This window comes from Ixodes scapularis, unplaced genomic scaffold (genome assembly GCF_016920785.2).
Source record: "Ixodes scapularis isolate PalLabHiFi unplaced genomic scaffold, ASM1692078v2 PGA_scaffold1__304_contigs__length_218370807, whole genome shotgun sequence".
NCBI lineage: Eukaryota > Metazoa > Arthropoda > Arachnida > Ixodida > Ixodidae > Ixodes > Ixodes scapularis.
Window position 1 is genome coordinate 78,383,151 of NW_024609846.1, and position 24,032 is coordinate 78,407,182.

The 24,032-nt window shown below is 45.0% G+C and overlaps 1 protein-coding gene across 2 annotated transcripts in view; it reads right to left on the bottom strand.

The window, feature by feature from the left end:
• LOC8044099 (aryl hydrocarbon receptor nuclear translocator homolog) overlaps positions 1–24,032 on the bottom strand; it is a 68,755-nt gene that overhangs the window by 6,068 nt on the left and 38,655 nt on the right. For both annotated transcript variants that reach the window (XM_029980491.4, XM_042290796.1), the window contains exons 4-11: positions 19,080–19,159; positions 14,928–15,020; positions 14,178–14,295; positions 11,002–11,217; positions 9,644–9,821; positions 8,881–9,138; positions 5,276–5,476; positions 2,417–2,630 (exon numbers count right to left, since the gene is read on the bottom strand). In XM_029980491.4, coding sequence (XP_029836351.1) covers positions 2,417–2,630; positions 5,276–5,476; positions 8,881–9,138; positions 9,644–9,821; positions 11,002–11,217; positions 14,178–14,295; positions 14,928–15,020; positions 19,080–19,159 — 1,358 coding nt within the window. The remainder of the gene's footprint in view (positions 1–2,416; positions 2,631–5,275; positions 5,477–8,880; positions 9,139–9,643; positions 9,822–11,001; positions 11,218–14,177; positions 14,296–14,927; positions 15,021–19,079; positions 19,160–24,032) is intronic.

The following is a 24,032-nucleotide window of genomic DNA, read 5'->3' on the forward strand; positions in this document are numbered from 1 at the left end:
TTATAGAGGACAAGAGCGCAAAAGACACGGACAAGTAGAACAGGACAGGACAGGGCAAAGCGCTACTATCAACTGGCGTTTTTTAATTCCCCTCTTTCACATTACAAAAAATGTGAGTTGATAGTAGCCCTTTGTCCTGTTCCTCTACTTGTCCATGTCTTTTGCACTCTTGTCCTCTGTAGTTCAGCAGTCTTTTTCTGCCTGCACATTTTTTAGTTTCTGCTCCAGAGTGGTTTGGTGTTTGTGTGTTGGTGCTTCTGCTTTGTGCCTTGTTTTGCTTGTGGACTGTAAGGCCGATTACCCCTAAGAAAAAGGAACTACCAGACAACCAGCGCCATGCTGCTGCATATCTGCAAAGTTGCCATGTGGATTGCAAACAGAAGGACCTGAGCAGTGAGGATGAGTGCAGTCAAAACATAAACTGACATTAGGACCTGAGCAGTGAGGACGAGTGCAGTCAAAACATACTGATATTTCTTTGATTTCCAATGCCTTTTCACTTCTGCTATGCCCTTGACTGCGGTAAATTTACACGGCCTCAATTCGCATTATAATAACAATCTTTTTTTTTTTTTTGAGGGCATTAAAACCTGCTTTCGCGTTATATTGGTGGTTGCGTTATATTCGTGCAAACACGGTACTTGTTTCACTGTATTTTGTATAGAGAACTGGGAGCGCAAAGAAACTATTTCCAGACATTTTTCTGCTCTGAACTGTCTAGATACGCCTCTACCCAAATCAAGTGAAAATCCTATTTAACCCCTGGCAGCTCAAACATGACGGTGTCAAATTAACTTCAACGGCACTCGGCAAGAGAGCAATGTGATATGGTAGCCTCACGCCTTTCTGGACATGTAAAACTGCCAAAAAATAGTCATCACAATTGTCTTTTCTTTTTCATTCTTTCTTTTTATTGAGTTTGTGAGAAGAAAAATACAAGGGCAAAATGAATAAATCAATTACTTTTTTTTGCACTACAGTCATGTCTCATTAATATGGTCCCCGTTAATATGGACACCCCGCATCATGGGCTACATTTTCGGCGACCGATCCTTTGCCGTGCAATTTTGCCCCGTTAATATGGAAACCCGCAGTCCGGACTATGTGCAGCTACTTTGGAGACGAACTGGGTGAATATAGGCATTTTCATCTCATTAAAAGGGTCCAAAAACTCTACCGAGATATCGGTGAACCCAAAAGTACACCCGGACGTTCGTTGCTGTGCACTGAAACGTGTTTTTGTTTTACCTTTTCCGTAAAATAGGTCATTACTGTTTGCAGTCTCCTGTTGCTTGAGATCGTGTATGACCTCCAACGGAGAACAAAGAAGAATGAACCCTAAAGCAGCTAGGTCACCCCAATGTAGACCTCATCACTCTTTCGGGAACTGGGGAGAAGCTCTGGACCCACAAGGTTAATTTCTCCTATAGACCTTTTCTGTGTACTCTCGTCCCCAGCCACCTAATAGGTGTATCCGGTATGGGCGACGAAAAAATAATCCAACGTTTCAACCTGTAAATAGTAAAAAAATAAAGGGGAGGCAAAACGAGAAAGTGTGACGGTTACGCTTATATCCTAAATGCCTTCTATTGGCGTGGCAAAGGCAAAACAATGTTTTCGCCCATACTGGAAGTGACGACAATTCAAGATGGCGGTGCACTTGCAGAAAAGGTTTATACTCTGTTCCACCGTAATTTCGCAAACGGCGAAGGCTATGGGGGGGGGGGGGGAGATGTCTGGTGCCCACGAAAGAGGGTCCGGAAACGAGTTCCTCCTTTCCCTCTTCTCCAACTGCTTGGGTTGGAGAAAGAGGAACTTCCCTTTATGCTTGTTGATGAGTGTGTTTTTCGACCATGATTTATTATTATGGACGAGTCGCACTACGGGAAATTTTTCTGGGGAATGGAGGCGTCCGTGTTAACGATACACGACTGTACTATCGAGACCGGCCATAACGGAGTCGGTTATAACGAAATAGTGGCTACAGCGAAGCAATCACAATTTCCCATTTCCTTTTGCACTTCGTTATAACCGAAGTCTGTTATAACGAAATAGCGGATATAGCAAAGTGATTTTTGATTCCCGGTGACTTCGTTATAACCAGTCTCGATAGTACGTCTTTCTAGTTTGACAATCTGAAAGGTTGTAACATTTTAATATTAAAAGGGCTCATATATTTGACAAAAATGCAAATGCTAAACAGAAAACAAAATAACACACCTCAGTACAGTAGTCAGAGCACACATACCTCCTCAGCACACCAAAAACTTAAAAACTGCACATACAGAGTGTGCATTAAGATTTTTAATCACACAGGAATTCAGAATCCTTTTCCCAACTTCGTGCTCGGCAAACATTCCATCTTTTCTCCACCGAACTCCCAGCGTAACAAGAGTGTGAATATTGTCGTCCTCACCTGCGAGAGATGCCTCTGCGTCCAGGGGCCTTGCTGCTGCTGCTGCTGCTGTGGGGGCGGAGGGGGCGACGCCCCCTGCCCAGAGGGGGCGGGGCCTCCCTTGGCCATGCGTGCCAGCAGGCCCGGAGAGGCCGTGCCCTGGGCCAGGCCCCCGTAGGCCCCCAGATGGGGCTCGTAGCCGGCACCGCCCCCGTACCCGACTGTGGCCTGTCCCCTGCAAGGGAGGTCGTTGATGTTCACAAAGCTATATCGTGGATTCTGAAATTGGCTTCCTAGGAACACAGGGGATCTCCGAGCAGCCAGAATTTTCGTAACCATCTCTGCCCCTAATTTTATTTTCAGTTTAAGCACTAGTTTAGCAGATCTAAGCCACCCGTCGAAGCACAACTATGAACGAAGCACTCCACAGTATGTGCATTATTGTTTACGGGGTCTGTAGGTGCAATGCCGAGACTGAGAGGGGACCCTCGGCTATTTATCTAGGCTTTATCTAGGTTCGAGAGAGAATGGCCATGGCTTGTCCGTTGTTTAACGCAGTGGTTCTCAACTTCTCAACCACAAATGTTTCAAGTACACCATCTGGATCGGAGGAAGCACCGAGGGGTCCGTGGGCGATTAAATGATCACAGTGGCAAAGGGATAAACAAGAAAAAATATCAAATCTCTGCAAACAAGCTTTGAAGCTCTGAAACAGGAAATAATCAACTTTAATCACTGGGAGCACATGGTTTGGTCTATTTAGCTTTGTGGAACAGCCAGCATTAATAAAAAGACAAAACATTTTATCGCCCCGTTTGACTAACAGTTGAGGGCTTTGGGGACCCTGAAAACGCCTTCAGGGACCCCCATTTGAGAACCTCTGGTGTAACACAATGATGAAAAGATGTGAGATTGTCGACATGGTGTCAAGAAACATGGTGTCAAGAAACGGCGGACATCAACGAGACAGCAATAAATACAAGGCATGTGTACGGCCACCACTGGCAACCAGATGGAGAGCTCTGTTTTTGACCCTTTCAGGTAAAGGGCGACTCTGCTCATTTTACTATATTCCGAAGTCTTAGTGCAGTTAGCATCCCTGAACATTGGTTTAGAGGGCTTATGACAAAACCAAAAGTATGGGCTTAGTGACGATGGCAGCGACATCGCTCTTCTGGCACAATCTATACGGCTGGCTTAGTCATAGAAGTCAGAACCGCTCAATTTTTCGGCAAACAAAATCAAGTGGCCATGCATGAGCACATGCAAGGAGCAAGTCCATAATTACTTACAGCGCGACTGGGACAAGGACAGACAGAGGAGAAACACAGAAACACAGGACAAGCGCTGAACTAGCAACTGATTCTATTGAAAAGAAAAGACATCTGATGCTGCTGCTGCTCGTGCAGGCATGCCCCTCCGTGGCCCTGGCGCTTCTTCTTTCACTCAATGCGAAACCGGCCAAGTTATCCGAGATCCAAAAAGCCAATCTCGCTCTTCATCAAAGTCACTGTGGGCTGGCTCACACACAAGGATCCGGTTTTTGTTATGTGGTATGTCTCCATCATTTCTCGGGGTAGTTTGTGGTTGTGTCGGAACATCACTGTAGTCTTGTTGAACAGGGGTTGGTATCCGCAATCCCGGCAATGCATCGCGAGATGCGTGTGAGCAGTTCCTTTCATAGAACTGTGGTGTTCTCGTAGTCTTGTGTTGAGGCAACGCCCAGTCTGTCTTATGTAGGCACGCCCGCAGGAAAACGGAACCTTGTAGACCACGCCTTCTATGCAGGCGACAAACTGCATTCCGTGTTCGATGCTGCAGCCGCTGTGAGACTTAGGATCGTTATTTCTCGCGCGTTTGTTGACTGCGGAGCACACAGAGCTGAGCTTGTGGCGGGCGGAAAAAACAACATTCCCGTTGTATCTTGAGGCGACTTTCTTGAGTCCGTGGGAAAGGCGGTGGATGTACGGTATGACTAAGGTTTTCTTTTTCTCTCTCTGCTCGAGGTCACGTTGCTCGGTCGCGGGATCTGTTTTAAGGTGCTTCACGATTTTTTCGCAAGCTGAAGAAATGACCGAATTAGGATATCCCGAATCCTTGAGCCGTTGAATTTGGGACATGAAGCTGGAATTCAAATTGTGGATGCATGTGCTTGTTAGAGCAGTCCTCAGACAGGAAAATGCGATGCCTTGTTTGACGAGTTTGGAGTGGGCTGATTGAAAGTTAAGAAGAGCCTTCGCTGCTCTGGGACTGTAACACCAGCAACAAGTCCAGTGGTCACCTCAGAGAGCAGGAGAATATTATGGCGAAGAGAAGACTGCACAAATACAACAAACATTAACTAATGTTGCTTCAGCAGCAGCCAACCTGCTGGAAAATTGTTAAAAAAACTAATGGTAGCACTTCAAATATCGGCCAGCTCTAGACGAAATCCTAGCATTGCTTCGACACAATTTTTTGGTTCTGATTTTAAGCCCCACAAAAGTGACATCAGTCATTTGTTCTGGTTCAGACTTTGAGTGCCGACAAGCCCTTTCGTTCTAAAGGGCTGCGACACAGGAAATCATTTTATGGCTACCGTATGCAGACTGTGGGGCTCACTGATTCTGAGTTATGTGCAAAGTGAAATGTGTCCATGCAACCTCCAATCCACAACTGCCAACTATGGCACAACCAACAGCACCAAGTGGTTGAAACAAAGGTCTAGAAAGGTAGGAATGGCTGCCCGTTCACAAACACAGCCAACATCAACGGCATTTGGTGACCAAAGCACACAACTGGGAAGGTAAGCCGGGCACACATCTCGTAAGAGTTGCCTCTAACCACCGCGTCGACAACCCTTTTTCACCGCAAGTAATGCATCTACGTCAGCGTGCTTGCCTGCGTGCTTCTGCTCCCCTGGGATGGCCCGCGAGTGCGTACACGTCTGGCCGGGGCAGGGAGTAGTCGAGGCCCTCTGGCGGGCCCTTGGGCAGCACTCCAGGGTAGGCTCCACCCCCTCCCCCCAGGGAGAGCTCAGCGGGTGACGCCCCTCCTCCCGGCTGTCCGCCCTCGTCCGCCGACGGATGCTGTTGGAGGGTCCTGCACAAGCATCTCAATGTTGCACTTCTTTCCCAGTGAAGCTCACTGGGAAAGAAGTGCCTCACATGGTCGTTGGTCACGCACTAGAAACGCGCCATGGCGTCGTCAGTCATGCATTAGAAGCGCCTCATGAAGTTGTTAGTCATGCACTCGAGTGCACGACTAACGACACCATGAGGCATTTCTACGAGGAACTGAGTCATCTACATTGAGACCAACGAGATAAGAAACACCGTATCTGTGCAAGTGCAATGTACAGTTTTAGTTTTTCAGAAAAGGCCTCGCCCCACACTCCAAGCGCAGCATGGGCACTTCTGGTACAGTAACATGTCATGTTGCAACGATTGCGCACGTGCTCTAAAATCCCGCCATCTCTATTATATGTTTCTGCGTACAAATTCAGCTGAATAACTATACTCGAGAGAACATGTATTCATTTTTGGCCATTTAAACTTACTAAAACAGAATCAGGAAATATGCTCACAGTTTCTTTACAGCACCACAATCACTTATACCCTCGTATGTACAAACATACCGAACAAACTCGTGCTGGCTGTTCTACACCCATGGTGTCTAGCAAATTATTATTTTGAAATTATCTGACTTTTCCATGTTTTCCCTGACAATTTCAGGTGAAATTCCCTGACCACTGTAGAGGCGGTTAAATATGTAAGACCATTACAACACAAGGCCATTGAGCACTGTGAGGATCGTTTTGCACGGGCTTAATCCAACTTGTATATTCCAAAATATTCAAGTTCGTCCAGTCCAAATTAAACAAGCACTTTCTTGCTGCCGACATCGTCAGTGAAGAGGCCGCTTTCAGAAACACAATGCTCAACCCACATGTCAATAACGAAATAGCAGCGTAGCCGCCAGATGCACACTATCGGATACTTTCAGCTTGGATTGGATTGGGGTCTGCGGCTTTTCCATTTGTTATTAAATCTAGTAGCTCTAACTGGATATAGCCTAGTATTGCGCATTCAATCCCGTACAATCCAAGGCTTGTGCTGGATTTGTCGGCTGTTCCATTTGCATCGGGTAACACACTCGACATCCGGTAAGCAGAGCAAGTGGTCCGCTCTAAGCAGAATTTATTGCCTATTTTTCTAACCCTAAGTCCTCAAGTCTTTGCTCAGGGCACTCGATGGCATTTCCGGCTCATTTTCTCTGACTGGGCTCTCTTTTTGACAATATCCCTGACAGTTCCCCGATTTTTCCCAGTAAATAAAATTTCCCTGACAATTTCTGGTTTTCCCGGTCGCACCCTGTACACCTCTCTGCAGTGAAAATAAACAATATAATGCTCTCCTTAAAGGGACACGGACAGGGTATTTATGTTCATCCAGGTTTTTAGTTGTAGATGACATATGAGAGCCCAACTACCCAGAACACAATTTTCGGCCCGAAATTCTGTTTCTTTCCGCCCAAAGACCGCCGATTGAGAACTGGCCGGTTCGAGTCTCGTGGTCACGGGCCGTTTTCTAAGGTTTAGACATAACCACCAAATTTAATCAAAGTCGTTGGTCATTGAAGGCACACATTCAATATTAAAAATAGAAAAAAATATAAAACCCATTGTTTGCAGCTTCTAAAAAGCTGTAAATACGTTGATTGAAAAAAAAAGTTACACAGAGAACCGGAAGCATTCTGTGCTTTCACTGCGCGTCGTTTAGCATATCGTGGGACCCGCGGGGACGGCGATGGCAGCGGATGGCGGGCATGGGACCTCTACTTCAGAACTGCCGTTCGTGGTAGCGGCGAATCCTGTCTGCTTTTGAGAGAAATTTGGGACCAATCAAAAGAATTGGTATTCATCCCGTACGACACGCCCGACCACCAAGTTGATTAGCAAGAACACGTCGCCGAGCCGTCGCCCCCTTCTCGTGGCTGAAGACATCGGTCTTGCAAACGTCAAGCACAAAGTGTGTACTTCGAGTTAAATATGCACGCGTATGATTTCTTTACTATCCTCCGCGACAACTTTTCTTGGCAATGCAGTGGAAGGTACAGGCCCGCGTCCCCTCTCCCATTTTGAGTGTGCGTGGGCTCTCCTCCTCTCCCCGGAAATGGGGGAGGAGGAGAGCCTGCGTACACTCAAAATGGAAGAGGGGACGCGGGCCTGTACCTTCCACTGCATTGCCAAGAAAAGTTGTCGCAGAGTATAGGTGCGAATGGGGCCAATGCGCGGTGCTTCCCAACTTCAACCCAACTTAAAAAAAAGAAAAAAAAAAAGTGCACGGTTGGGTGTGGTTACGTGACTTTCGCCACTCACTCTCTTTTCTCCACCTCACCAACCTCCGTCCATGGGTTTCAGTTTCGGTTTCGAGCAGTTGCGTTTTTTGGCTTTAATAAAAATATACGTGACTCTGTTGCAAAATATTAATTGGGTAGTCTACCAACACCATAATGAATTGCCTGGCAAAAAAATGAAAAACATTTTTTGGGGGGAGTTAGTGTCCCTTTAAGCTGCCCAGAGGCTTCTTTAGATACCGCCCAACATACAGCAGTGCCTCATTATAACGAAATTGTCCTATTACAGTTGTCTCTTTATTCGAAGTTCAAGGCGGTCTTGACCGAAATGTATGGATTTTGAACCAGATTACTCGAAGCAGATCAGCGGCTGACCACACTTGTTATGAAGGCCGAGGTGCTGAAAGCGTGCAAACCTACGCGGAAGCGCATGGGAGACCCTCGCATTCCCTCCTCCTTTTCACTCGAGGCAAACAGCAAACAGAAAACAAAGCGAACGGGCGAAGGAAGGCAGAGCGCCGCTTCCGATGCGACTCGCCGATGCAGCCAGGGAGTGGCATCTCCGTTCCAATACCAAGCATGGTGCCCGTGGCACGACTCCCGTCAGAATTAAATCGAGAAAGCGAAGGAGTTGGGAGGAAACCATCCCTTCGGGAGCCCATGACACACGCGCCTGGGGCGTACCCGGGGTTGGCTGTGTTCTTACCAGCTTTGGGTAGGTGAGCTAGAAAAACCAGATGCGCAAGCACCCACAATGAACATCGCACGCACGCCTCGTACGACGCTTTAAATCTTTCAGAAAGGTCTGTACTCAGTGTTAACTTGCTTAAGCCACGTTGTCGAGGCTAGCATAACTTCCCCAGTTTTTAAACGCTGCCAAGACTATGTGGGCAAGTGCGTGGCTTCATTTGGCATCTCCTACACACAAGAGCGTGTGCAAAGGAAACAAACGGAAAACAAGGTCACATGCTCTCGCAGCAGTGCAGGGCTGCATCATCATGGGAACTACGCTATCTTTGACAACAAAGCCCCAAACGATGTTGACGATGAGAATAGTAGTGCGTCTAAACTCTTTACACGGTAATGTACTTTCCGAGAAACACCTTTGGGCCCCACAAGAACAACCGGCAAGCAGAGCGTCGACTCACTTGGCCGAGGTGTTGGTGCAGACGACGTACTCGACGTCATTGGTGTAGGGGTTGAGGAAGGCGAAGCTGCTGGTGCGCAGCCAGAGCCACTCGCGGTTTTTGGCCCTGAGCCGGTACATGACCGACATCACCTGGCCCTTCATCTTGAGCACCTGCTCAAAGTTGTCCTTCATGTGGCTCTGGTCCTCCGGGTGGAAGAAGTCAAAGCACGTCTTGCCCAGGAGCTCCTGGGGCTGGTAACCCAGCACCGCTGTCACCCTGGACGAGGTAAACAAACAAGAGTGCACCTTTTAGTATATGTTCTGCAACTCGATTATTTGCACAGCAGATATGCACCATCGATCCATAGAACAATCCTGGAAAGTTGGGTTTCAGAGTGCCTTCTGAATAAGTAGACAAATCATCCCAACTGATCACTTGCCAGCATGTTTCGATGCCAGTGGAATTATCCAAGAGATGAGGCTTTGCGTGCCAACATCCGACTATCTAGAAGTCGTTGTAGAGATGAGGTGTCCTCAGTCATCTTGCAGAGCTTTCAAGCACCCTGTCTTGTAGACAGACAACACTCAATTTTCCCTTTCTAGTTTAGTAGCCACTTAAGCGGTGGTCTCCCTAGTTTTTAGTAGAGATGTATGCCAAGACATGCCCATAACCTTCATTAAAAATCACAGCACTGTGGGTTCACTAATGTAAATACCAAGTGCCGATGCAAGTTTGCATCTTGGTCAGGTGTACCATCCAGAAAACAGCTCCAAAGAGTCACCTGGGATCGACGAAGGTGAACTTGCCGTCCATGGCATGCCGCGAGATGAACTCGGCATTGGAGTTTGACCCGACCAGGTCGCTGGCATTCGGTGCACTGGTCACCTGGAGCCGGCCAATGGCAACCAGGCAGCAGTGGCTGGCACCGTCCTCTGGGTCCAACCGCTCCACTTGGACTCCTAAAAGGCAATATCTAGCTCATTCGATACCCTTCTGTATGCATTTAATAGGACGGATTAATTAAGCTCTTCTTTTAATCAAGACCCAAATACTATCTGCACAGACCTGTTGCTATGCCTATGCACAAAGGCTTTCATAAATTCCGCAGGCCAATTGCCTCATTTTAGGAAATGCAAGGTATATATTTAAAGTGTTCACCTCTAATTATTACTATAAACAAATGCATTATGATGACTGTGGACACTTTAAGCCGCATAAATAAGAGATAGGATAAAATGTCATGCATTTTTCAAGAAGTCGCTTCTTTGCTGGGTCGTTAAGTACTAGGCACCGCTTTCACACAAACGGCCACTCAAGAAAAGAAAGCAAATGAAGACAATTGTCATTTTTATTGCACAAATCCTGCTAACTTCTTCAGAGTACTCTGAGCAACTAACGAAGATGTCAGCTTCCAAACTTTCTATCTGCTGCCTCACAAACGTCACTGGCAGCAGACCATCTTTACGACTCCTCCATTAAACTCGTAAATTTTGGTGGACAATGCCCGCATGTTACACGTCTAAGAAAATTTGCGACGCGCAACATTGCACAACACCCACAAGCATACGCTGCACAAAAAATCTTCTCGCATTGTGTTCGGTAAAACTTTCCCATGTGTAAGTATGTAACATGCATGTCTGCTTCCCTTGCCCTTGCCTACTTGCACTTGTCCATGTCCACCCCTTTTTGTTCGTCCTCTGTGTTTGCACATACAAGTTTACTCATTACCATGAACCAACTAGCCCAACAAGTCTTGCTTCCCTTTTGTCCTCCGGTCGCCATGCATAGTTACCTCTGGCAAAGAAAACAAGGACGGGAAAGGAACAACCCCCCCTCCCAAATATCCTCCAATTGTGCTTCTCCATTATGCCTCGGACCGCTCCCCCATCGGTTCTTTCCTGTCTCTTTGGCAAGATCAAAATCAATCTTTTTCGAACCACCGAGCCTGCCAAGCAGGGCAGCGAAAGGCACGATAGTCGCTGACGGCTTAAGAGAAATGCAGGGCGAAGGCTTATCATGTCTGCACTCCTTGCTTGGTAACTCGCTCTTCGATGTTCCAGTCGGCTAATGCTGCAATCCGATTGGCCATGGGGCAGTAACAAGAGTTCTTGAGGTGTCGGTGACGATAGAGGCACTCACCCGAGGGCGGCCAGTTCTTGATGTAGCCCGTGCAGTGGACGACGGCGTAGGCGGAGCCGTCGGGGGAGGGCCCCAGGGCATTGCGCTGGCGCAGCCTCTGCAACCCCTGCACGTCAGGCTGCACATTCCCCAGCTTCATGCGGCAGATGAACCCTCTCCGGGAACCCATGCACAGTCGCATCGACGACTGGTGGCCTTCCTTCTTGACTGTGCCGGCTGTCAGGGGAAACAAAAAAAAAATCTTTAGGTCATCGGTTTGTGGGGCGGGAGGCACAACGGCCCCGCAAATGCAGAGCAATAGCTCGAGATGTGGAATTACGCACACTCAATTGCCACCACCAGTGCCACAGCTGAGAATTTACTCCTTCCTTTCTGTCATAATGTAGTGTGTCCTTTTTCTTGTTGTGATTCGGTATTGATACTGAAGTAAAATGTGTTTGTTTTGCTTTCTTGTTCTTTACTTACAACAGTGGTTCTCAACCATTTATGTTTTGCAGACCCCTCGCGAATCAGCGGAGATGATGGAGGACCCAGTTGGTGGTGAGGGGAAGGGAAAGGTATAGGTTAATTATGGTAATGATTTACTAAATGGATACAGTTAAACGTGGATATAACGAAATTGATAAAAGTTTGCAATAATTCGTTATATGGAGGATTTCGTTACATGCAGTTTTCGCGGAAAAACTCGTAAAGGACACGTTGAAAGAAAGCGAAAATTAAAAAATCCACGTGGGCAAACTCACCATGTCATTTATTTAGTGAAAAAAAAGTCTGTAAGCTTGCCTTGTGTCTTTCACGCGAGCGAAGGCAGCACGCGGCGCTCAAAAGACACTAAAGCATTTAGAGCGCTGTCGTCGTCCTGGGAGCCGGCAACTAGGTGTAATACATTGATAGCATCTAAGACCTCCCTCGCGGTAGACATCAAAAGCTGCTCGCCTTTGGTTGCAGTTGGACAAGAATATATCTGCAATTGAGGTACAGTCACCGACCGGTTATTCAAACTTCGCAGGGACCGAAAAGCGTCCGAAAGCAGTCCGAAAAATCAGCAGATTGAAAAACTTGCCTTTATTACTTCCAAGTGGGCTTAAAAAAGCTGTAAATAGTGCCTTGTTTCAGGTTACGCCTCCATTTCCGTTCGGCAACTTTCTGTTAGCTTGAGAATCTCTGCCTTCATTTTGTAGCGTTATGGTCAAGTATTTTCTGCGCTTCTTAAAGGACACATGCAAAGGAAAAAAACATTTTTTTTTAGACCGCTTAGATGGAAAAAGGATGTCATAAAACGATTTTACAACGAAGAAACAAAATTTTTAGAGCTATATTTACGGCGCTATACGAATTTGTAGTTGGCGCCCGCGGGAGCCGCCGCTGGTCATGTGGTAGGCCCGCGCGCCGCCGCGCTGCGTCGCCGCCGCACGCTGAGCGTTGTGCGAACGCCGCTTCAACGCGTTTCTCCACGCCGCCGTCGCCGCCGCCGCACAAGTTCGTCTGCTTCGGGGCGCCGCCGCCATCGTCTGACCGGCGCACAGGTCTATCACGTCTGCTTGTGCTTTTTCAGGAGTTTCCTTTGGGCTCTAAAAGTTATTTATCCGTTTTGGTTTTTTGTTATACTTCAAACAAAGATGAATAAGTTACTTTTAGAGGCCATAGGAAGCTTTCGAAAGAGCGCAAGCACCACGTGATGAATAAAGACCAGTCACGTGATAAATACAGACCACTTTTACGCGGTGCCCGCGGGCGCCAACTACAAATTCGTTTTGCGCCGTAAATATAGCTGTAAAAATTTTTTTTCTTCGTTGTAAAATCGTTTTATGGTGTCCTTTTTCCATCTAAGCCGTTTAAAAAAAATGTTTTTTTCCTTTGCATGTGTCCTTTAATGTCACATCGCAGCGGCAAAAGAACAGATGGGGCTATGACGTCCAACCAGCGTTGTGCGAATGAGATGAGAGGCGCAAAACCACGAGCGCAAAATGCCAACTGGCGACGCGAAGAAACGGGAAAAGCAAAATGATAATGATGATAATGATGATGACGTGCAGCTAAATGCAAAAAAGGGCTAGCATAGCGTCACCTAGCGGTAGGACTCAGGAATACTCAAATAGCACCAGTAGCACTGCCAAACCAAGCCAATCCATTTTCAGCCAACATAGAATTCAAAACAACCGCCTCTCTATGGTTTTTTCCGCGGATCGCTTGCAACGATTTTTTCCGAATAATCTAACTTTCGGACTTCAAGTTGTCCGAAACATTGGTCGTGACTTAACACTATTTCTATGGGGTAAGTCACGGTTCCGCCTTTAGGTCCGAAATATCAAACAAGTCCAAATTATCGGAGTCAAAAAAAAAAAAAAAAAAAAAAATGGAGATTGCGGCAAAGCGAGTTGGTTAAATCAAGGTTATCCAGTGCGAGCGCTTCGTTTCATGGAGTTCACAAATACAAGCGCTTCTATGAAGATCGCGTCGGGGAATTGAAAAAGTTCGTTAAATAGAGGATTTCGTTGTATACAGGTTCGTTACATCCAGGTTTAACTGTATAACTAAGGGCTCTGTGAAATAGACTTCTCTCACTGACATACACACGAGAAAACTCATTAGAACATTGCAATGTTTCTTCTCAATCTGAAAAAGACCCCATTTATTGCCGGGAGGCAGGGCTTTGCAGACCCCTAGGATGCCTTCGTGGACCCTAAAAGGTCCATGAACCCACATGTGAGAAGCACTGACCTGCAGAACACTAACTCTTTTTTTCACAACCAAAAGCTTCTACTTTTGCTAATGGTTACTTTTGATTGATTGAGTGATCTACTCCTAGCCATAATAGAGACCGGTAGTATGCGAGATAAAAATCAAACCTTTCTTTGTGATTCTTTTAGAGATAGGAAATGTTTCATTAACGAGACATCTAGTTCTCCTGAAGCCTTTGGCAAGTCAACATTTTTTTACTGTCACTATGGTTCTGCACCAATCATCTGCTAGTACAGTGTTGTCTCGTTAATAAATGACTCCTCCGTTCCCTTAAAAATTGTTCATAATGTGAGTTGTTCATAATGAAAAGACAAAAATGCACGCATTTTCCCAATTCCCAAAAATGGTGTCCATACCAGCAGGGTAACTAGCTCTATTAACAGGTCCGTATTAACAAGACATGACTGTACCAGCATAATGCATTCTAGACTCACTCTTGAGGTCCAGTATGCGTCCTGAGCTGGACGACTCCTGAGTGGAGAGCTGCTCTCGCACCTTGTCCACGTCCTCGGGATGGATAAGGTCGTAGACACAGGCGTTGAACCAGTCAGACTGCGCATACAGGGTCAATTAACAAGCATAATACCATCAATGTTTCCCACAAACTGCTCAGCTAAACAAACTCCAGTGCACGGCCTAAGGAAAATTTCCAAATTACGGAACAGCACAACGCACATGGAGCTTTCCCAAAGTCTGCGTAAGAGAAAAACTAGCAACCAGTGTTTCTTCGGAAGAAAGGTCTTCTCAAGCTCCAGCAAATGATACACTTTTACTTAAAACTAAAACTAATCTGTGGCCCTAGACTTCTCCGCCTAGGGATTTGCAAGCTTATGCGGAGCAGATAGCACATTGTTAATTCCGCAAATATATCAGATCCCTCATGTTTTCTGTCCAAACTACAAGTGTGCACTCCCACAACCGTGCGCATGACATAAAGTAGTAACGTTCCACTGTGCACAAAATGAACACTGACTTCTACATGCCAAACACAATGCAGCAGAGATTGTGTGCTTGCACCAACCCCCAACAACACCATGCAGTGCACCTGCTCCACACCTGACAGAGCTAGGTTCCCATAGTAAAACTAACATGCTTCAGGGGCCTGCGACACTGAGAGGGAAGCATTAAAATGAAGCAGATGCCTCTCTGGCACAGGCATTAGCGACCGTGAAGGCGGGACCAACCTGGGACTGGTTTAGCACAGGGGCCACGGAGTCGGACACGTAGATGATCCGGCCCGTGTCGCAGGACACCACGAACAGGAAGCCGTCTGCAGCCTGGAAGACAAGACAAGCAGTGTCTGAAGGCACTGGGAGAGCTGCTGGCATAATTGCAGCAGCCACCGGATGACAGGTTTGGAAAGAGCATTTTAATGCCAGCTCTCAGTTACAGGTGTAGGGGCATCTCAGCAGGTGCACTGCCATGCACAGAGTGACTACCAGAACTATACATTGTAGAGATGTAATTACAACCCTCGTCATTACATTATCGTTCTCGCCAAACATCCTATTCGTCAAAGCATAAAAATTCTCATCATGCTGGTCGTGCGCACACAAGTTGGCATACATGGGTAAATTACTTTCAAAATGTAATTTAATTACAATTACAATTACTTAGCTCCAAAAGTAGTTTAACTACAATTACAATTACTACTATGCAAAAGTAGTTCATTGCAATTACAAATTACTTTTTAAAAGTAATGCAATTACTTTACAATTACTTATTTCTGAGAGTTACCCCCCACAATGGGCCATATAACTGTAAACGAGTTATATGGCCGCTGTATAAATGTCACGCATTGTACTTTCCTTTTATGAAATTTGTTAAATGGACTATAGAACTTAATAGTTTGGAGTAATGAACTCCTGCGTTCATATATTCTCAAAACATAAAAGATGGCGACAAAATTCACAGGTATGAGGTGAATCTCCTTAGAGCTTATGCAAATGGTATCCAAGTCAAACCAAGAAAAAATAAACTTAAAAATAATACAAGGAAACAAATATGCGACAGTACTGGTATCAGAAAACTCACGTAAAAATGGCTAATAAGAGAAACTTGTAAACGACGTCAAACATTTAAAGGATACGACAACTTATGAAAACATTGCAGCCACGATGATTCGCTGCCTCTCCCTGTCTGTGGACTTGTAACATGCCGGATGTGGGTAACCGTAGCACACAAACTGTGGTTCGTGTGCTACGGCCAGGGATTCTGGGTTAATTCAGTGCACGGTAACACCCAAAAAGCTCCCGAGATAAATAAAAAATTTAGGATCGTCATGTAGCTAATCATTAGGATAGCAATGATTGTATCGATGTTATGCGTCTCATAAAGAAGACCGATTTGAATTTAGCATGGCAAGAACAACCTCGAAAAATTCATGATACACTGCAAACGACTTTATTTTCGCGAATTTCGCGAATCACCTACAATTCGCGAAAAAAAATGTAAACACATTGGAATCTATATCGCGATCGCACCGCGTCGCGAAAATTAGAATCCGCGAATTATTCCAAAACTGCGGCCTCTTGGACGCCTCGATTTCACGATTTACTTGAGCGTGTTTCAGCTGGAAGATATAGACGAGCTATTATTATTATTTTTTTTATAACTGTAAGTATTATTCAAAGTAACAAGGAAGTTGCCTACCTGCAAATGTTTCCGCAAATTGGAGGTCGCCTTTCGGTTTATTGAATTTGTTTTCAGAAACGGTCCGGAGAGTTTGCTCCTCACGATTATAGTTTTTTACATTTGTGCTAATCTGTTTACAGAATTTTTCGCAACAAGGCCCCGGCAGCCTTTCCTTTTCCATTGTAGATAAGACTGTTGCAGCTTCTCAATGCAAAGCAGCACTGCGCGCCTCGGGGCGGTTCCACAGGCCAAGACGAGAGGACAACGCGTGGAGGGTCACGATAGAGGTGTAAAAACAAAGTGCAAGCCAAGCCCTTTATAAAAAAAGAAGCCTTCAACGAACAACAAATGCAAAAACAAGCTCCCTACAGCTAAAGCCGCGGTTTGTAAGTTTTGGAATCTCGTCCAATCAGGCTGACAAACGGTTGAAAGGGTTAGGAAGAGCGAACACTAAATAATGAAGATTTATACAAAAAGGTAGACGAGGATTGGGAGAAGGAAGAGCAGTGTAGCAAGAACAGTTGGAAGTAAGGCAGGGTGAGTCGTGTTAATGAGACCTGCTGCTTCTTTGCTTCTTCGCCTCGATGTTAGAGTAGCACGACTTACTGTTAGTGGTATCAACATAAGAGATAGAGGAGAAGGACGTGAAAAACTCATAAAGAAAAGAGAATAATTTCATGAACAAAAAAGTTCCAAACTTCACTGAAATATGTAAGCGAATATGCTAGCCGCGAAGACGCGTAAGGAGAACCTCGAACCTCCCCGCCTCGACCGGATGATGTGATCGGAGCCAACCAGCTCGACTTCGACCTCCGATGCCCCCGTGTGGGAATGAGAAATAAGAAAGACCCCTAGAAGCAGGAGCAACAGGAAGCAAACGAGACGAAGAGTCAGATTCAACTACGACAGGAACGAAAACGGACGCGAATGTAGCCTCATTTATCAAATTATTTTTCAAATTCTTCATTAAATCGTTTTGCAGTCTACAAAATCCTTCATTCCGTTCTATCCCAGCCTCTCTTTCCCATCGCTCTTTTCCATTTTTTTTTAGCAGGTTGGGAGACACCCTCTCCCCTGTCGCTTTGGCTGTGTTGTCGTCTCCGTGGCCAGGGGGGAAAAGCGCCGCCGCCACAAAATCTTGCAAAAGTAATTGTAATTGTGCCTGAAATTTAGCAATTACTGATGCTAGAAAGTAATTAAATTACAATTACAATTCCTTTTAGCCAAAAGTAATTATTACAATTACAAATTACCAGGAAAAGTAATTAAATTACAGTAATTTAATTACTGTAATTGAATTACTACCCAAGTATGCAAGTTGGTGCCTGGACAATGGCGGTTGGAATTAAATGCCTTTCCCTTAGCCAGCCCGCTCCATTTAATCTTCCTCATGATCTTCATTAATGTTTCGCATCATCTTGGCAAAATCCCCTAAATAAACGGTAGAGGATTTGTTTCCCAGACAGTAAAATGACAAAACTTTGTCCAATTATTTTCGAACTTTGTACGACCGTTGATCAAACTTCAAAGATTAATTTTGACAATACAATGTTCGGAATTGTCAATAGCAACAATAGTAACGAATTAGACTTCAATGGCACGATTGCTCGAGTGCTGAAATTGATTTCAGTTCGGTACAGAGCGTTCACTGATGTTTGACTAGGCTTGGAAGCATACTGACAATTCAATTCATTCTCATAAGTTTCCCCTTCCTAATTCTCGCTATGCTTTGATCAAATTTCCAGATGATTCCATTATGTTAGAGTCTTCATAAGTTTCACTAGACTCCATTTAGTTACCGTATTTATTCGAATATAAGGCGGTCACGATTATAAGGCGAGGGGGCAGTTGAAGGAACCAAGAAAAAGAAAAAAAATCGTCATATTGCTATACTGAGCTTCGAATATAAGGCGGGGTATGACTTTGCGGCTACGGATTTTGGAAAAAACCACGCCTTATATTCGAATAAATACGGTACTAGACAACAAAATATGCCTACAGATTAATGCGTTACAAATAAATTCCCAACACGTGTACCAGACGATCCCAGCATGCTGGAAAAGGTCATTTACTAAGATGGACAATTGGGCGGGTTGGTGTGAGTTCATAATGAAATGCAGCGTGACTAAGACAAGGACAGAGAGACGAGAAAACAAAAGAAAAGCACCGACTAGCAACTGATTCTAATGAAACAAAAAAAAAAACAACATGATGCTGCTGCTCGTGAAGGCACATGTCCCTCCATGTGGAGTGAAAGAAGTAGTGCTCAAGACCACGGGGGGACACATGCCCGCATGAGCAGCAACATCATGTGTATTTTTTTCGTTTCATTAGAATAAGTTGCTGTCAGCACTTGTCTTATTTTCTCGTCTCTGTGTTTTTGTCTTAGTCACACTGCATTTCATTAGGAAAAGGTCATTTTAGCGATAACGTTCCAAGCCAACAAAGGATCCATATATCTTGGGCATCCAGCAAAAAACTGAGGATTAATTTACACCACTCCGGGACCTTTAACTTAAAACTGAAATCTCAGTTTGCACGGCATCTACGCTGTAATAAGCCTAGGTGGGACTGTGGTCACCGAGAACAATTTGAAACTGCAAATTAAATCCCTATAACCTGGTAACAAAGGTCGCACTGAGGTTCCCTAAAAAAAAAGCTTAAGCAAAGAGAAGCCCAATGTTAGGCAGCGTCCCACTTACCTCCAGAATCAGGTGCTTCAACTCCTGGTCTGTGAGAAAAGAAGGCTTGTAGGTTCCGTCGCTGCTTGTATTGCCAGTTCCTGTCAGGAGAAGACGTGGGAGACGGGAGTTACAGCTAGGTCCAACAGTCCAACACAGGGGCGCCTGAGTTGGAGAGCTTGTGCCGTACTTATATTATCAAATGCGGCAAACATCTTTTTTTTTTTCTTTCAGACTGTTCTTTTTTGAATAACAGATAAAAAAAAACATAAGATGTAACACTGAAACTGAAAAGAAATTCAACACTCTATTTAATTATTTCATCTGGTAAACAAATGGAGAACAAACACTAAGTCCTTGTTTTTATTTTGTTCCAATCTTGTGCACACTATTTGTTTTCCATGTGGTATGTCTATAACAATGATCCCAGCATCCCCTCTTCGTCAAGGGAAGATGCGGGTCGAAAAACAAAAAAATGCTGTTTTGTATTTTAGGATGTTTTATGATGTTTAAATCTTCATATCCAAAGTATAAAAAAATAAGGACCTATGATTTAAAGAACTTCCGGTGACCCAAAAAGGCAGATATATGAGCCGTTTTCATGAACACATTTTTTCAAACTGTGGCGTCCCCCACCATCACATTTATATTGAGAGGAGGCCTAGCCTTCTCCTCTTTGTCATGTTTTTGTAGCTTAAAGTTTTACCTAAAATTAATTTTAAAAAAAATGAAAGACCTTTACAATTTTTTGTAATGCTGAATTAGAGTGCAGCTCCTGAGGAGAAGGGGGGGAGGGTATGCCCCTTCTCCCCCTCCTCCTCTCCTGCTCCCCTCCCATTTAGCGACGGGGAAACTGAATTGGTGTTGAGGTCAGATGACATCAATTTCTCTGCTAAATTTAGCCGAAAAGCTTTTCCGCTAAATTTAATGTGGCACCCACGAGGGTAATATATTCCCGCAAAATTCGGCGGGAAAATTTTCTGCTAAATTTAGCAGAACAATTGCCCCACTAACATTTAGCAGAAAAATTTCCATACTAAATTTAGCAGAAAAATTCCCGACAAATTTAGCTGGAAAATTTGACCCTCGAAACGTCACACGTGACGTCATTATGGGGAATGTCCCATTATGTAAAGAGCGGTTACGCCAACACCGACGCCAATGCCGCTCAACCCAGAAACGGGTGCCTAAGTTGTTACGCTCTTAAAAAATTATTTTTCTCGCCATGAAAGAGCGTTGCTTACATCTACAATAATATTCTAATGAGCTTTTTTTTCTTATTCTCTTTTTAAAGTATGGGACACCTTCACATTCTGTGCACCAGAATTTCGGAGCTTAAAATTTTGCCATCACGACCAATTTTGACATGCATATCCTTTAAAAATTAGAATGCATATAATAATGTTAAAGTCTGAAAATATATCTCCAACCAAAAAATGAAAAGCAACCCGACGTTTCAAAACCAACACGGTTTCTTCTTCAGGGGTGACTGAAGGCGCGCGGACACAGCAGCAGCTCCCAACCTCTTCGTCTTCAAAAAAGGAAAGAAAAGAAAGAAAGAGAAAAGAAAAAATTAAAAAAGAGAAGATAGGAAATCGGAAAAATTGTAAAATAACTTGTTAGTTATGAAGATGGTCATCTCTTCAGCTTTTCCGTCAGGTCACGGAGGCCATGTGCGTACACAGAGGGCAGAGCGCCCAGCGACCTGTTTAGGTTTCCTGGGGTGTGCTGGATGTGCCACGATTCCAAGAAAAGTCTTCTTCGAAAATTGGGCTCTGTGTCCACCACGTGCGCATTCGCGAAGTCAATGCGATGGTCTAGGGTATCGCAATGTTCGGCGATGGCGCTGCGCTCACTGTCAAACTTCCGCACGTCGTTCTTGTGTTGGCGGATACGCTCGGGAAAGTTCTTTGTCTCGCCGATGTAGGTTGCAGGGCACTCTGCGCAAGGAATGGTGTAAACCACGCCCTGTGCTTTTTCCTTTGGTGGACGGTCTTTCGGTCTTGGCATAAACCTTCCCAGTGTGGACGTGGGCTTGTGGGCCACCAGAATACCTTGCTTTCCCAGTACTCGTGCGAGCGCTTCGCTGGTTCCCTTTACGTAGGGAACGCTTATGCGCGCGACTCGATGGGGCTGTCGTTCTACTGGCATCTGGTTTTGTCTGGCGAGACCTTGCCGTCGGGCGATGCGCTCAATAAAGCTGCTAGAGTACCCATTTTTCTTTAGGTCTTCAATTATGGTCTTCTTCTCCTTCTTTCTATCGGTTTCCGACGAGCAGATAGTCGTTGCCCTATGCAGCAGGGTCGAAACCACTGAGGCCTTATGACTCGTTGGATGGTTGGAGACAAAATCGAGGTAGCGTCCGGTGTGTGTTGGTTTTCGGCACACCGCAAACGTCAGATCTTGTCCTCGTCGGTTCACCAGCACATCAAGGAACGGCAAGGTGCCATCCGTCTCATATTCTACGGTGAATTTAATGGCCGGCTCGATAGAGTTGAGGTGCGCCAAAAAATTATTCACGTCCCGTTCCTTGAGAATGCAGAAGCAATCGTCTACATACTCTATCGAGCCGGCCATTAAATTCACCGTAGAATATGAGACGGATGGCACCTTGCCGTTCCTTGATGTGCTGGTGAACCGACGAGGACAAGATCTGACGTTTGCGGTGTGCCGAAAACCAACACACACCGGACGCTACCTCGATTTTGTCTCCAACCATCCAACGAGTCATAAGGCCTCAGTGGTTTCGACCCTGCTGCGTAGGGCAACGACTATCTGCTCGTCGGAAACCGATAGAAAGAAGGAGAAGAAGACCATAATTGAAGACCTAAAGAAAAATGGGTACTCTAGCAGCTTTATTGAGCGCATCGCCCGACGGCAAGGTCTCGCCAGACAAAACCAGATGCCAGTAGAACGACAGCCCCATCGAGTCGCGCGCATAAGCGTTCCCTACGTAAAGGGAACCAGCGAAGCGCTCGCACGAGTACTGGGAAAGCAAGGTATTCTGGTGGCCCACAAGCCCACGTCCACACTGGGAAGGTTTATGCCAAGACCGAAAGACCGTCCACCAAAGGAAAAAGCACAGGGCGTGGTTTACACCATTCCTTGCGCAGAGTGCCCTGCAACCTACATCGGCGAGACAAAGAACTTTCCCGAGCGTATCCGCCAACACAAGAACGACGTGCGGAAGTTTGACAGAGAGCGCAGCGCCATCGCCGAACATTGCGATACCCTAGACCATCGCATTGACTTCGCGAACGCGCACGTGGTGGACACAGAGCCCAATTTTCGAAGAAGACTTTTCTTGGAATCGTGGCACATCCAGCACACCCCAGGAAACCTAAACAGGTCGCTGGGCGCTCTGCCCTCTGTGTACGCACATGGCCTCCGCGACCTGACGGAAAAGCTGAAGAGATGACCATCTTCATAACTAACAAGTTATTTTACAATTTTTCCGATTTCCTATCTTCTCTTTTTTAATTTTTTCTTTTCTCTTTCTTTCTTTTCTTTCCTTTTTTGAAGACGAAGAGGTTGGGAGCTGCTGCTGTGTCCGCGCGCCTTCAGTCACCCCTGAAGCAGAAACCGTGTTGGTTTTGAAACGTCGGGTTGCTTTTCATTTTTTGGTTGGAGATATATTTTCTGACTTTAACTCTCACCCAACCAGGCAGATATCTGTCCAATATGTTTACTTTCCATATAATAATGTCTATGAAAACATAAAGAAACTTTTGTTAGTCCTTGAAAAAGGTGTTTTTGCAATTTCCAAGTTTTTTTTATGTAAAAGAGGTCTTGCACACATTATTTCTGTTGTTAATTAAGCTCAGTGGTTTAAAGGGAGTGACTTAGCCAATCCTACTAGGCACTTTTAAGTGTGTTGCCGGGCTCAACACCTTTCCAAGAACATGGCTTTTTGCACATATGCATGAAACCCAGAAGATAAAAAAACAAGCTATATCAAAACTAACACCAGATTTATAAAAATGAGATCAAGCACTATAAAAAGTGAAAATTTCATTCAGGTATCACAAACACTAAAAAGCTTGAAAAAAAAAAAAAGAATTATAGCTGCTTGAATAGGTTACAAGAGTTACAAAATGTGTTTTCTTTGAAACATTTTTTTTTTTCTTTTTTAGATGTATGTATAAATGTATGTATGTATCAGTGTGTCGAACCGAAAAAAATACGGGTTCGGTTATGGTTCAGGTTCAGGTAAATTTATTTTGTTCCGGATCAGTTCCGGTTCGATTAATTCGATCCGCAAACCGGTTCGGGGCGCTGAACCGGTTCGCGAACCGGTTTGGAAATTATAAATGACAAATTGCATCAAAATAAATTACAAATAAAACATCTGAATTCAGCACATAGGAAACGGGATACATCGTAGTGTAAGGCTCAGGGATTTCTACCAGGAATGGTTTCTTTATGTGCACTCAAAGATTACCTCACCGACGTTTACGCATTCGGACTTCATCTAATTGGGTCCGACGCAGTAGCTGTAAAATCCGCGACCTCCTTACAAACCCACTTACAAGTAGAACTCGCTAACTATCCCGCCACCTCGGCGTGTAAGCAATTGAAGGAACAGTGGGGAGAAAATACAGCTTTCTTTATTTGAACTAGCCTTCGGTAACTCAAATTAGACCCTTAAAGAAGTTTTCATTAAACAAGATACGGAATATGAAAAACACTTCACCGAACGCAACGCCAAAAGGACGTAATAGGATAAATATTAAAATAGAAGAGTTCGCTGTCTCACAAATATGTTAGCTTCTAAGTGCCTATACGAAACCGGATGCATTATTATCAAACTCCACAGCCTTTTCTTTTCTCATTCCGATGGAAGCAAGCTTCAAGAACTCGCGCGTTCTAGAAACGTGTTATGAAATGAGCACACAGCAGCATTTAGGATTTACGAGATTGTAGGAAAATGAACCCCCGTGACGCAATTTTTTTTTTTTTTGCACAGCTTTCCAA